The sequence below is a fragment of the Odontesthes bonariensis genome, chromosome 15 (assembly GCF_027942865.1).
Source record: "Odontesthes bonariensis isolate fOdoBon6 chromosome 15, fOdoBon6.hap1, whole genome shotgun sequence".
Classification (NCBI taxonomy): domain Eukaryota; kingdom Metazoa; phylum Chordata; class Actinopteri; order Atheriniformes; family Atherinopsidae; genus Odontesthes; species Odontesthes bonariensis.
This window is the reverse complement of record NC_134520.1, coordinates 8,732,016-8,747,499: the sequence shown is the minus strand read 5'-3', so window position 1 is coordinate 8,747,499 and position 15,484 is coordinate 8,732,016. Positions and strand designations below refer to the sequence as shown.

General features: G+C 42.0%; 1 protein-coding gene across 1 annotated transcript; it reads left to right on the top strand.

Moving 5' to 3' along the window:
* Window positions 1-1,980: 1,980 nt before the first annotated feature.
* Window positions 1,981-12,416, top strand: lmo4b (LIM domain only 4b). The gene is made up of 5 exons (XM_075484922.1): window positions 1,981-2,477; window positions 3,915-4,169; window positions 8,190-8,286; window positions 9,137-9,292; window positions 11,396-12,416. Exons 2-5 carry the CDS (start codon window positions 3,934-3,936, stop codon window positions 11,402-11,404), a joined length of 498 nt encoding a protein of 165 aa, XP_075341037.1. The 5' UTR covers window positions 1,981-2,477; window positions 3,915-3,933; the 3' UTR covers window positions 11,405-12,416.
* Window positions 12,417-15,484: the final 3,068 nt, after the last annotated feature.

Below are 15,484 nucleotides of genomic sequence, written 5' to 3'. Positions count from 1 at the left end.
GCAAACACAGAGCAGGCCTCACATAGCTGTGGTAAACATTCTGACGCGATCTTAAAATGTGAGTGTGAGAGACAATTATATTGACCCGTATGTTCACTTTGGGGACGGCCTGTGGTGTGTAAACTTTCAGGCTGAAAGAGCCTCTCCGCGGCTCATCGTCGACAGAGTGGAACACAGAGCGAATCCCAATCCGAAGTTAACCACAATGCTGAATGTGGCTCTGAATGTGGTTTCCACAAGACAAGAGGCTTCATAATGAAGCACCGTGGTCTCCTTTTCATCTCGGTGAGATCACCCCTGTGGGGAGTATCAACACGGCGAGCCAAATCTGATGCTCTCTTGTCCCTGTTTAAACACTGAAATAGTGTTCCACCATATTGTTGTGTGGCCCTTTTCTTTTTTTTTTCCACAAGGCAGCTGCTTAGAAACTACCAAAGTAGATCTCAGCGGAGTAAGAAGATGATCAATTTCTGAGGGAAGTCCCACTCCACCCCCATCTTCCTTCCCCTCCTCATCTCACTGACCCCTACACCTCCTTCCCTCTTCAAATAGCCATAATTATTTTGCAAAGAGAACACACAGAGTCATTTCTCCTGCCCAGTAATGAAAAGCTCATTAAAATAGGCTGGGAACAAACAAAGCTTTTCCTGTGAGGCCTCTTTTCAAATTCATTTCATAATTTCCCTCTGTTTTAATCATTTATATCAATTAATCATTCCTTGGTGGAAAATATATTCTTTGCAATCTTCTGTGGGGCTTTTTTTTTGTTGTTCTACTGAGAGAGAAGCTTGATGAGAGTGTCAAGAGAACGTGGCTCAAACTAAGGTGGAGCAGCACTGGCTTTGCCAAAGGGAAATCAGCTTGATGCGGCACAATCTCCTTGGAGCTCCAAGAATAATTAAACAATTAAAGTCGAGAGAAAGATCATCTTCATAAATCTGAAGCCAGGGGCATCGTATAAGAATGCCGTTTTGTCATGTAAAACCACTCAACCTGGTGAATCTCAAACAACTTTTCTCTAAGACAACTTTTCTCCAATAGCAACAATCGTTTGCTGTAACCGAAGACGTCACTTGTTTGCTCTCCGTATAGTAAAAGCCGAGTACAAAGAAATATACACAAGGATGACTCTTCTCTTTCAACGCAGTTTTCGAAAATGTCAGCGCCACGCAATTATCGTTATCTTTTTAATCAAAAAGACTTGCCGTTGATTGACATTTATCTCCTCCTTCATGCCCCACCTGATGAAAAAAAAAAAGTTGTACTGAATGAATTAAAGGACCTCAGCCAAATCGAGGTCGTGCAGATTAGCTTTAATAGGTGTTGAAACCAATGACCTGAGGTTTAATGAGGTTGTAAACGACGGCCGGCGTCGTTGCGATTATTTTCAGTGACAGACGATGGCGCCACCACGCAGCTATAAAGCCTGGATATTTCCCAGAGGTTGGAGTCGTCCTATGTAAACTAAGTACTTATTGAATGTCAACTAATTAAACTCTGATGTGAGGTGAATGCAGCTCATTGGATGCTGCCTTTTTTTTTTTTTTTTTTTTTTAGCAATATCTAGTCTAATCTTAAAGGTATTCAATATGCAGACAGCTGGTAACATGACAATATTCGTCAATGACAACCATTTGTTAATGTAGGATTAAATAAGGTAGTCATTATAACTACATTCATTTTATCATTAGTGACTGCTCGTTAAAATGAACACGTATTTTCTAATAAATGTTTTATGTCTTAAGTCCCCGTGAGCTGTTCTTGTCCGTGTTTTCAGTGTATACATTTGACGCTACTGACTTCTCTGCTCCGCCTCACCTCCGCTTCCATCCCTCTGTGTCTGCGTGTCCAAGTAAATCTCGCTTCGCTCTGATTGGCTGGAATTGTTATTCCCGTCTAAATGGACTGCGAGTTGATTGGCTGCGGCGTCATTTTCGTCACGCAGCTAAAGAGGGTTTTTACTGGAGGTTTCTTCCTGTCAGCGACACATGTAGAACAAGCTGCTAACGGGACTGTGAGACCAAACCATAGAGAAAGAGAGAGAGGGAGAGAAGACAGTCAATTATATCCTTTCTGCCTGCGTCGTTATTTCTCTACTTTCTCCTTCCTCCTGCCAAAACACGCGCTTCACAGCTTCGAGGACATTACGGCATGCGGAGACCTGTAATTACGTCCTGCAATGGGCTCCTTTCGTCTCAGCAACAAAAAAGAGCTCTAAAGCGGTATCAGTAAAACGGGAACCATCCAGTGGAAATACTATCTGATAACTCCATTTGCTCGACAGTCCGCTTGTTGCCTGTGAAGAGCCGCGAGAGAGTCCTCGCTGTGGGTTCGCTGTCGCGCGGAGGCCGACCACGCGCGGTAGTGCGTCCGCTTTTTACCTGTACTTTTTGGGACTGTTGTACCCTACCTGTTCACCTTCTCGCACGTCAAACCCTCAACTTTACCGCCATTACACGGAAAAAGAGACAAACGAGGTGAGTTCTCGTTGGCATTATATCTATGGCGCATGTTAAAATGCATTTGAATGTTTCTAATTATTTCACACTGGAAACAATAGTCTGCGTTAGCAGCACAGTCTTATTTCAGTTCCGTCTTTTCGGTGTGTTTTTTTATATTTGATAGCCAAGATCATTCTCCTCCTCCTTATCCCATTTTTTTACGCATTTACCCCGCAATGACACCAATGTGAAGCCAAGTATCTTTTATTTTCCATTAAGGAGCAGCAGCCAGTGGACTGGACCTTTTAGCACATGGTTGACCGATAGTTTTTTTTTTTTCCTACTCTAGCTCTTTCTTGTACTTCCATGACATGGTCTCTGTGCCCAAATTGCCTGGCCATGTAATTACTACAGTTAGCCCATTTAAGTTAAAAGCCCACCCCCTCCTTCTCCGCTCCTGTCCCCTTCCATCCCTTAGCGAATAAAACAGAAACTCTCCCCCTCCTCGAAAGAAACTTGACGATAGCCCGTCCTGTTTATTCAGGGAGTCACTTTCAGGTCGGCTTTTTGATTCATCTCCTTTTAGATTTAATCAGCGCTAAGGTACGCTGTGGTTTGTCCCTAAGAGCCATCGCTAATGGGCTTACTGAATGCTTTTCTCAGTGTCCCCCCCTCTCTTCCCAGCTCTAATTGGCCCTACCTGCCTTTCAACAAAGATTTGGCTTTTTATCCCGGCAAGTCTGCCTAACCAAATTGGTGGGGATTACATTTGAAAGAGCCCACATTAATTTTGCGGCTGAACACACGCTTCAGCTCATTAGATTAACATCATTACAGCAGGTTTGTGGTACCTCTGAGCTGTGTTGTGTTTATAGTTGGACATATCATATTCGCAGCTCCAATCAAAAGCCTAGTGAGCACCAAGTGTTGGTAAACACAGAGCCAACATGCACTGACTCACATGTCAGCTTGAAGCCAATTGTGTTTCAGGCTTTTCATACACATTCCTTTGTGTTTTTAAGGTAAACACCACCTCTATTCGGCCATTCAAACTGCCAGGAATTATGTGATGAAGTCTTGTGTTGTTTAGAAATTCTCAGGACAGCTCAACAATGGCTTGTGCTGCATAATTGCGCCTTTGGCCCCACAGTGTATTCATTTAACAGACGTTCATCACAAGAGGTCCAATGAAGCAACAGCACAGGGATGAGACGGAGATCAAGGGCAGATTAATTCACTAAATGACTTGAAGCTGCCTTGAAGCAGAACAAGACTTGCTCCTGTAATGAGATCAGCTAGTTCACTTTGGTCTGACTTGGAGCTGCACATGCAACAATACGTTCAAGAAGTAAGATTTTAAAATGATGTAATTGGTCAGGTATCACTCCCGAGCTTTATAGTATTAAAGTATGAAAAACGACTTTCTGGGTGAGACAACCTGACATCTTCTTCGTGTTTGTTTGTTTTTTTTAGTTTTTTTATTGTAGAGACAATGGTGAATCCCGGAGGCAGCAGCCAGCCACCAGCGGTGGGCACAGGTTCTCTGTCCTGGAAGCGTTGTGCAGGCTGCGGGGGCAAAATCGCAGACCGTTTCCTCCTTTACACCATGGACAGCTACTGGCACAGCCGGTGCCTCAAGTGCTCCTGCTGCCAGGCCCAGCTGGGCGAAATAGGCACGTCATGCTACACGAAAAGCGGCATGATCCTCTGCAGAAACGACTACATCAGGTGAGAAGAAGACCCTAAAATGATTCATTCATGTGTTACATTGATTATTTTAGCTCCAACTGAAGCCTCCCTTGCGGAAGACTCCAAACGGTGCGACGCAGTGAGGGAAGAACAAAGCGAAAAAGTTGCTCCACAGATCATAATCCGCGCATGCATAGAAAACTGGTCTTGTAGAACTATTCTTTGCCTTTAATATGAATGTGAAAGATGATCTATTTTTTTTTTTTTTTTCCTTTACATTAAAGAAAATCACCTTTTAATTAGCAAAAGGAGCTTTTTTAAGTATTGTCGTTGAGCTCGTTTATGTCACTCATTCTGCTAATGCGCAGACTGATGTGAGGAGACGAGACATAGTTTAATCAAAGTCACCCAGGGGTGTAAGGACGCTATTGATTTGAAGCCCGTTAATTACCAGTTTTGAAGCATCTTCTGGAACAGTTGAGTTTGTATTAATAGGAGACATTACTTAGGTAGGATGTCTCTGTTTATAGCTAAAATGCATGTGAGCTCACGTTTGAAAGGATGGAACCCTAACCTACAACATGAGCATCAAATCAAATCTGACAATTTCCAAATCTAAAGTGCGCCCGTGTGCTCTCACTCCCACCTCATAAAAAGCACGCGGAAGTCAATGGGGTACTTCATTCATAATGGTACTATAACATAATTAAAATTGGAGGGGGGGGGTGGTACTACACACCTTTCCACTTGTAACGAGAGCATGCTTGGTAGAAGAGCGAGAATGCATATTATGGAACCATGAGATCCCTGTAGAGATAAAGACAAAAGTAGGGGAGAGAAAAAAAAAAAACATCTGACAGTGAGTCCACACAATTAAATGCTTTAATTATAGTCCCCCTCCATTTCCTTTAGTCCTGATGGGTTTTATCTAATGAGATCTGGTCCCTGGCTTGTATCCGCTACCAATGACGTGTCCGAAATGAATGAGAGCCACACTGCAAACAAAACATTTAATTAACCAAATTGGCTTTTGAGAGCATGAGAGAAAAGACAGATAGAGAGGAGGGATTATTGTGAAGGCCAGTTGCTGCTGTATTTTTTCCCCCTTTATCTTAAAGGGGCAGAGTCTTGTTTTTGTAACAGACCATAATAACAAGCCTTACAACATGACAACATTTTCAGCAGTAGCTTTAATTTAGTTTTAAAGTAGCTGATGTGAAAATACTCTCGTCTGCTCGATCAGCTCACATCTGCTGGGTCTGAAAAGATACACATCTCCCAGTGCAGGGCTGTCACCGAGAGCTGAAACTTCAAGCCAAAGTCGCGTGTGCTGCGGGGCTCGTGTTGTTGTTTTAAGCCAGAGGTGATATTATTTCTGCGGGCTGGTGGTAGAGGGAGAATTAATTTACTTGCAGCTGCTGGATTCAGGGAGAATGCTGTCCCCTTAATTGAATAAGCCAAGGTAATTAAATGGCACTTTTCCAATAGAATGTGTGAGGTAAATCTAATAGTTGGTTATTTAATATCACTTTGAAGTCTGCCCACTCAAGCACTGTGACAGCACAAGAGAATGTGAACTATTAGGCCAAGGGAAAAAGAAAAAAGAAAAAAGAAAGAAGGATCTCAGAAATTAATTAAATCGCAAGCAATTTAGAGGAAACGTTTATCTTGATTTGTCATAACAGAATTAATTCAAGGCCTTCAATTCACTTGGGGGCAGATCTGTTACTCTGAATTAACCAAGTGTAATTTGGCTGATCCCCCACCACCAAACACCCCCCCACCCACCCACACCTTCTACTCCAAGGCATAGACACGCTCACCTCCCCATCCCCCTTCTCCCAAAACAAATGCACATGCCCAACGCAGATCCACGCCAGCCCTCCCTCATCCTCGCAATCTCCCCGCCCCCAGCCCCTCCACCCTCTTTCTCTAATGCAGCTCTTGCCATTATGCAAAGCCCCGCTTCAGTATCAATATGGCCTAGTGCTTTTAAGGTGCTTTGGCTGCTGATGTAGAGAGGCATTTTTAATGGACTGTGTTGCAGAAATCATTGTTGTGGGGGTAATTTTACCCTACTCAAAGGTCTCGGTGAATGAGGTCTGCATTTACCAGACAGCCCAGCAGCAAGCCGCGCTATATTTCACCCGACAGTCAGTGCTGAAATTAAATCCAATAGTCATTGCCTGTACAGACAACAGACAGCTCTGAATGTGTTTCTTTTTGTTGTTGTTTGTCATTAAATTTAATCAAAGATGGATCCATTGGGGAAGAAAACGGATAATTAAGATAAAAGCGTTCCCCAGAAATGTTGTCACTTTCAGATTTTTATTTTTTTTTTAAGGGACAAAAAGCAGAAACCAGATGTGTCATCGCAATTAAAAGAGTCCCTTGGCATTAATTATACTGACCAGGAGTGTCGACTTCACCTCTGCGATGTAGTTCAGTGGCAGAAGAGGCCATTAGAGCCCCAAGTTCAAACCCTTACAGCAACTTAATTGAGCACCTAAAGGCTTTGGCTCCTTAAATCAAACACGATCAAGAGCCATCCCCTGGTAAAATAATTAACCTGCTACGTATTCCACACTACACCACAATGTAAAAGGGCTGCTGTGAAAGCGTCCTGTAGCCTTTGTTTTGACACCCCGTCAAAAGCCCTCATGCAGAGGAAACTCATTCAGGAACAAATTGAAGACGAGGAGTGTGTTTTCGGCTCGAGCAAAGTTGAACTTTTCAAATGAGCTGGCTTTTATATGCAGAAATGTGTCGGAGGAAAGGTGTAGCTCTCTCTTTCCACACATCACATGAATCTTAAAGCAAGGTATATATGTTAATTTCCAATATCATGTTTGTCCCAGCGAGAGCCGAGAATTGGCAGTGTTGTGACGACAGGCTCCAGTTAATTAGTTTCTGAAATTGAGTTTTGATGGACCCTTTCCAAATGATGCCAAGACAAAATTCGCTTCTGCCTGGGCCGTCTTATTGAAAGCCATTTCTGAGAGCTGCTGCTCGTTTGTTTGTCAGTATGTCTAACAACTGCTCGGGGTACGATGCAAGACGTTCAGTCTCTTGCTCGGTCTGGCCGTGAATTTGTTAAATACTTTCTATAAAATCGCTTTCAAGAATGTCTGAACTCAAACAGACGAGACATTCTTGTTTTTTTTGGTAAATTTTTTTGAAGTCAAACAACTTTATCTGATGCACACGCACACATCACTGTTAACCACTCCCACATCTCCTTTTCTTTTTCTCTCCCTCTCTCCTCCCCCTTCTTTCCGGAGCATGTCAGATGCCGTGGTCTTATTTGATTGCTTAGGAAAAGTGCAGTGATAGAGCAAACACCCAGTGAGATATGATGACAAATGGGTCCAGATCCCAGTAAATTACTTTCTGCTCAAATCGAAATTTCATTCAGTTTGCTGCTCACCGAGATGAAGTAATCTAAATTGTGGACTCAGAAGGAAGATAGAAGGGAAGCTGGAGCAAGCATTTCATTATCAAGAGGCAGAGGGGGGAGAGAGGGAGAAGGTTAGGGACGAAAGAGATGAGCAGAAGCAAATCTAAAGTGTTGACACCATGATTGAAAAGGTTAACCCATGCACATTATATATCAACCGGAGTAGCTACGGGGTTTCTAATGGAAACACGGCACTGACAGAGCATTCACAGGAGTCCTAATGGCAAAAGCACTATGTCTCCGCCTGGATGTACAATCAAATCCTCTTAGGTCCTGATTGCTTATGTTCCAGGTTATTATTAGGTTGCAAAAAATGTGCAGCAAAAGTAATATGCAGTCTCAGTGAGAGATGCTTGTGGAGAGCGGTGTAGTAAAGGATTCATTTTTCCTGTTGACACTATGATGATTTCCATTCCCCCCCCCCTGCATGTTTTCTCTTCCAGTTAGAAATGGAGAGCAGCAAACAAGGCACTGAATAGGCCTTTCATTCAGTCACATACTTAGCAGACAAAAGTGTGGATGCCACAGTTCATTACACAAAGCTAAATCTATGCAGATGTACACAACAGTTCCATAGTAACCGCTGCTCTCTTTTTTCGCAGATTATTTGGAAACAGTGGCGCTTGCAGCGCTTGTGGTCAGTCTATTCCAGCCAGTGAATTGGTGATGAGGGCACAGGGCAACGTGTACCATCTCAAGGTAAACTCAAGTTTCCACTGTGGATCTTTGGACCATACAGAGGAAGAATGTCTTAAAGTCTTAAAAGCTTAAGGTCTTTGTCTTTTCCAGTTCCAGCAGTTTTCAGGTTTTGTTACAGGTATACTGTGTGTAGAAATGGGTTGTACAAATAAAGTTTTATTGAAGAGAATTCATTGAGTTGAATTATACTTAAATAGGAAATTGTGTTAGTAGCGTAAAGAATTAGAACAGTAATCAGTCATTAGTCATCGTAGAGTTACTGCTGTGAGCAGGAAAGACCTCATGTAACGTTCGTTGTTGCAGAAGAGCTGAAGAAGCCTCTGACTGAACACACTTTGTGGTTTCACCTCTGTTATGTAGAGGATGTACAATGTTGTCCGTTATATTAAGCAGCTTTTGCAGCATTCTTCTTTGAACAATAAGTTTCAGGGGCTCCAGATCAGTCCCCAGCACAGAGCCAGCTTTGTTCAGTTTCTCTGGCTCTGATGCTGCCGTCACAACAGATGGCTGCAAAACAGATTAAACTCTCCACTACAGACTTCTGGATGATAGGCAACATCTTGCTGAAACTACTGAAGAACCTAAGCTTCCTCAAAAAGTAGAATCTGCTTCTGTCCCTTCTTTGAGACAGCCTCAGTGTTGTCAAACAGGAATTTATTAGCTTCATCTTCTCACCTGTTCAGATGGGGCCTCTCTAATGTGTTTTTAAATGACTGAATATTTGGGTCAGCTAAACACAATGCAAATTCTGACATCACCTAATTAAACTGCGACGTCATCAAATGCAAAGATATTATGAAGAATCTGAGTGCGTTTGTCTGGTTGTAATCCGTTGTATTTCTGTCTGAAGTGTTTCACATGTTCCACCTGCCGGAACCGGCTTGTCCCCGGGGACCGGTTCCACTACATCAATGGCAGCCTCTTCTGCGAACACGACAGACCCACAGCACTCATCAACGGCCATTTGAGTTCCCTGCAGACGAACCCACTACTGCCCGACCAGAAGGTAAGATCACCATGTGTGTTACAAGTAATGGACGATCAGTATGAAAGTACAGGACAAGTCAGTGAAAGCTTGTCATCAGTCATCTGAAGATATTAGTATGAAAAGAAAAGCATCTGTAATTTTCACGGCAACATTTCTCACTCTGTTGATATTGATGTCGTCGGTTCAGCTTCACTGCAAGGCATCTAACAGAGCAGAGATTCGTTTTATTTCGAGACAGCTGATGGATTTTTCCATCATTCTTGTTGGAGGACACTCAGAAAATCTGTATTAACCATCAACATAACACATTTGAAAATTATGTGTGTTTTTCTGGTGTGCACTGCTGTGCTCGCGTAGACACATATTTAGCTCGCTGTGAATTTGTTTTGTCACCCCGAGCCAGACTTTCCTTTTGTGTCGAAAAACTACACATGTTGCCATCAATACAGTGCGTTTAAAGCGGAATTTCACTACTCTATCAACAAGACTGGGATCATGTGATCTAAATGATTACTCCAAGGCCAAAAAGCTGTATCCAGGGGGCCCTCAAGGGTTGAACACAGCCAAAGAGCCAGAGCAGCTAGTATATCATGAGAGCTGTCATCATGGCTTTCCCTGATTTGATCTTGATACCTCCAGTGAAAACAAAACAAAGGGCCTAATCATATACAAAGGATAACTTCATTCTTCAGGATTGCTTCATTCTGCCTGCTGGAGATCTAATCATTTCTGCCTCACAACAAGCCGCTTTATTGATACCTTGTCTGCACACACGGCATGCTGAGAGATATGGGAGGTGTTTGGAGTGTGTCATAGACAGACTAAAAGAGGAATTATATTGTTGGGAGCATGCATTTCACCTTGAGTGGTTCTGTGAGTAGAGGAGAGGTAGAACTCCATTAAGCCCCCCCGCCACCCTCTCCATCTACGTCACTGGCCTTTTAAGGGCTTGTCACTTTTACAGATCAGCTCCCCGAGCTCTAAGAGCTCCTCACTTTTAAATTGAAAGCTGTTGTATTATCTAGCTTAATTTTAAATGTCTGTTTTAAGTCCTTACGCATATGAAGAGTGTCTCTCGTAGCGTGTAGGTTTGGTAAATATGAAGCCTCGTAGTTTATTTATGCACTAACATCAATTGTAGTGAGAAGTGCTGAATTATTAATGCTAAAATGCATTCTGAATATAGGCCCTGGTGCTTTAATTATAGCAGAGAGAGAATTATAAAATAAACAGAGACGTTACTCAGTGGGAACAGTCTCCGGATGCTCTCGTTATCTCCACGTGTGAAATGAGGAGATGCTCTCTGCTGCTCAAGCACTTTATCACACATGCCTTTTGCTTTAACAGAATTTGGACAGCAGCCCTCCAGATCAATATACTTCCAATATATCAGGCCGACTACCGAAGCACAGGCTGGTTTAGCAGAGGAGAAAATGAAGCAGTCACAGAGTTATCTACAGGCCGTTGTTTTGATAATGTGCGATTTTGCTGCAACATAATTGGTGTTGTTCATGATCATGGCATAGGACATTTGGTGCTCATTTATTAAGCTTTCTTCCCAGCTTCTGCCTAATCCCTTTGTTCAGAACAGACAAATTACCTCTCTCATACAGAGCTGCTTTGACCCAGGGGAGGAAGACCCTCCCAGCGTCAGTCACTTTAATTAGCCCCCAAGTAGGAGTTTGCAATTACTAATAGACAGAAGCCCTCCTAGTGATTTGAGGGATGAAGGGAAAAGTAAATCACCCCTTGGAATCATGCAAGGAAAAAAAACAAGAAAGATGAAAAAGTTTAATGCTGGTGGAGCTCAGACAGATAATTGTATTTCCTCCCCTGCTTTTCTGTTTCACAGGCCTGAGCACCTCCTGCAGTTATGTTGGAGCGTGCTTCTAATTATACCAAAGAGAATCGCCTCATGAAGGCACTTTTAAGTTAATGCAAAGTAAATGGGACACCAGATGGTTTTCAAAGCCTGGCTGATCAATAAATTAGACACTGAAGCTTGTGGAAAATATATTTATCAGCTTGGTGAAATATATGACACTATGTGAACTGACACTTTTAATGAAGGCTTTATTTCTGTTTTATTCCATTTCTCCTTTTTTCCATTCCATTGCTCAGGTGTGTTAAACGGGAGCCATGCAGGAAGCAGGATGTGTGCCTTCATTTTAGCCCTTACTCATTGTCACCTGAGACAGCGTGGATCAGCAGCACCCCAGCATTTTTAGCTGTGCTCCCAGGCTCTTTCGCCCCTACGGAATCCTCCACCCATCATACCAGTAACCTGACTTTTTTGTTTCTGCAACCCATACCCAACTCTCAGCCTTCAAACCTTGGCTTTTCCCCAAAATTGGGTGGATATTTGCACTTGCCACACCTGAGACAGGATGCTTGGGACACACTTGGATTTTGAAAAAGAACAGAAGGAGACTCTGAGGGGACTCTTCAGAGAGAGAGAGCTAGCAAGAGAGAGAGAGAGAGAGAGAGAGAATTAAGAAACTCACTGAGAAGATGTGACTGAAGGAAAGAAAAGAAGACTTAACAGGGTTGAAGAGTTGCAGACTTTTCAACTCTGCACATTTGTTAAAAAATATTTTGGGGGAAAAGCAGGACTTTTTCATTTTTCCTCTCCTCCTTTTCTATCCTCATTTCCCGGCAACATGGTGTTTCCACTTTCTATATTTTAAGTGTTGTCAAGGGAAATGTTTTTTCCCCTCCTTTTTGGTGGTATATAAATACAAATATATATCTATATATATATATATATATAGATGTATATCTATAGATGACTCTATATATATTTATATATATATATGTATGTATGGGGTTTTAAAAAATATCTGTGGCATTTTGTGGAAAACAAATCATGAACACTGTTGGTGTATTTGTAAAACTTCCATGTATGTACAGTATGCATGTAAATGTCGTTGTCCAGGCGTGGCTACAGTACATCTGACCCCCTCCGCACCCAGCTCCTCCCTTTGAACCACGGCAGCCTGAAGAAATTTGCTCATAGTCAGTAATGTAGAGATCATTCCCAACATATAAATGCTGAATGAGAGAGAAATTTATTTGTGATATTTTCCGAGACATTTGCTCCAGTATGGTGTATTTAATTAATAAAAATATTGAAGATTTACAAGCCTCCTTAACTTTATTGTTAGCCTCAGTTATGCTAACCAACTGTAGTTTAGCTACATTGTTACGAGTTGATGTTGTGTGATTGCAGAAAAGCCTGATATCAGTCCATGACTTGTTTGTCGCTCTTGAGGACCCTGCAACACTGCTATTTCATTTCCAGTCCTGCAATCATCGAGACGCATGATCAACGTCCAACTGAAAATGGATAAACATGTATCCTCTCTTTCTATTCAGCCGACCATTTGCTATTCATCACTCTTAATACCCGACAGAAATACAGGAAAATGTCCCTTTGAAGATTCAATTACTGCAGGGAGGAAGAGAGGTGTCTCTCTTTGGCGGGCACAAATTGAATGGGCTATTTGCTGAACAAATTGGTGTTTGAAGTCCTTGCAAGACCTAATAGGTCTGAAGGAGGGACCCAGTAATAGCTGATGCACTGATCTGCGCAGTGTGTAGCCCCCGGTGAGCCTGCGGCTGTCGCTGAAACAATGCTGCTGCTGTGCAGGGCAGGCTTTGATGCAGAAATCAGCTCAAGTAGGAGAGGAAATGGGCCTACAGAGTAAACAGCATCTTGGGTTTTAAATTGGAATTTCATGCAGAGTGGATCTATTTTCAGCCTCCTAAGTATAACACTGAGCAAGGTGATTCTGACAAGCTTGAATCTAAAAGGTAAATGATTTCACCAGTTAGCTCTAAGGTGCATTGCACCCATAGAGGGAAAAAAAATAAATAAAAATCCTGGAATTCATGTGAATTGTAAAACTTTGCATGAGATTATGTCTTCAATTTATTGTTTGGTCTTCTGAGTGAAAGCATACACTTTGTGCATTCTCATGGACTAAAGAAGGCATTGACTGCAGATAGATTTCTTCGTTCAGGTTTTTAAGTCCCCCTCTTTCAATTTTATGGCTCTATGAATCAGGCAGAGGAAAAAGTCTTCGGGAGATTTTTAAATTTGGTAAATGCAGCCTCCAGATGAACAACGGATGTGTCTATTTTTCATTACAACAAAATTTCAGAAGCAGTGTATAGAACAACTAAGTCGACCCTCACTGCTTCCATGGGAATGAAGAGGATAAGTAGCAGCCAGGTGTTACTAATCAAACAGATTTGATTTACTGATCATCAGCAAGCGTGAGCACCTCTATAAAAGCAGAACGTTTGGCAGTTTGGTGCTCTGGAGCATTCAGGTGTGTGTGAACACAGTGTCAAGGAGAAAAGAAGATTCGAAGGCCGTTTACAAACACTTTGGAGTCCATCATTTTACAGAGAGAAAGATTATTTACAAGTGGAAAACATTCAAGACAGCTGTCAATCTTTCCAGGAGTGGACGTCCCAGCAAGTTCACCCCAAGGCCAGGTGGTGAAAAAAAACAACTACATCTCAGACTCTACAGGCCTCAAGTTGCATGTTAAATATTAGAGTTCATGACAGTACAATTAGAAAAGGGTTGATTAGTATGGCTTCCTTGGAAGGGAAAAAATCTATTTTCCCTACAAGGAAAGAACATGTCAGCAAAACTTAGATTTGCAAAGTTACGTCCGAACAAACCGCAAGACAAGTGGAGATGTTTGGTCATAATGCACAGCAGCATGTTTGGAAGGAACCAAACACAGCAAATCAGCACAAACACCTCATACCAACTGTCAAGCACGGTGGTGGAGGGCTGGTGATCTGGGCTTGCTTGTTTTGTAGCCGCAGGACCTGGGCACCTTGCAGTCATGGACTTGAAAATTAAAAGTATTCTAGAGTCAGATGTGAGGTCATCTGTCACAGATAAAGCTTGGCTGAAACTGGGTCATCAACAGGACGATTATCATACAACAGGATGACTGAAAAAGAAAAGAATCAAGGTGTTGTAATCGTCTAGTTAAGTCCAGACCTCAGCCTGATTGTAATGCTATGATGGGAAATCTGTGCATTGACTCACAAACTTCAATGAATTGAGGCAATGTTCTGAAGAGGAGTGGCTCAATATATCTTCACAATAATGTGAGAGACTGATAACATCATACAGAAAACAATTGCTTCAAGTTTTAGTGCCAAACGTGGCCCAAATGAATGAGATGACAAATGAGTCATGCTGTAACTAACATTAAAGATCCAAGACACATCTCACTTAACGACAGCGACACTTTTGAACAAGATACTGGGCCTCAGCAAACCTAAAGGTGCAAGCACCATTTTACACTCTGCAATTTAAGGACAGAACTGGCACACCCATCTTTAAAACTACATAAATACAAACCTTACTCCTGCAGCTGAATCTCACCACGAATGCACAAAAGCAATGTGCATTTGCACATTAAAAGAAAAAACTATCACCAGGGATAATTCCACTTTTTCATGTGACATTCAAATGGAGCTTTGGCAGGAGCTTCTACAAACCACTTTAAACTGGAATTTGGAGGAAAGAGCTATGTAAACATTAAAGAGTGGCCAGCATTAATACCTCAATGGCTGCAAAAATTATTCTAAACCATCATCCTTATTCAGCTTAAGTCTTCCATTTGATTTAAGTAAAACCACTGAAACATTATGATATTACCAGAGATCCAGAACTTGCATTCCAGTTACACCTGCATGTCAAAGTATTTATTGGCCACAGAAGCCATTTAGTACATCGTAAAAAGGAATGATCCTTTAGGTTAATTTGGGTTTAATTTTGCTTCAACATGACCTCATTAATCCACATCAGAACAACATTATTTTGTGTACCACTAATGGTATTTTGCATTATGAAATCCGCTTGGTTGCATTAAGCTGTGTACTCTCACACACACACATATCAACACATGCATACACACATAAACACGCATAAGCTGTACTCATGTATACACAGATCTCATGAGTCGTTTTTCAAAATGACCTTACAGTATCAAATCAAGTTGCTCAGTTTGAGACATGATTTACAAATAATCTATATGTGAGAATTTGCTTTGATGTGGCACAGCAGAGTGGGGGCTAATGGAACTCACTCATAACAATGCAGCACACTTAAATGGCACATCTGCCTGAGGGAAATCACAGTGCTCTAACTCCAGCTCCTTTTTGCTCTCAGTGGGG

Coding starts and splice junctions, on each gene's coding strand:
- lmo4b (XM_075484922.1), top strand. CDS start 3,934: ATGGTGAATCCCGGAGGCAGCAGCCAGCCACCAGCGGTGGGCACAGGT. Junction 4,170..8,189: donor TGCAGAAACGACTACATCAG/GTGAGAAGAAGA, acceptor CTTTTTTCGCAG/ATTATTTGGAAACAGTGGCG. Junction 8,287..9,136: donor GCAACGTGTACCATCTCAAG/GTAAACTCAAGT, acceptor TTCTGTCTGAAG/TGTTTCACATGTTCCACCTG.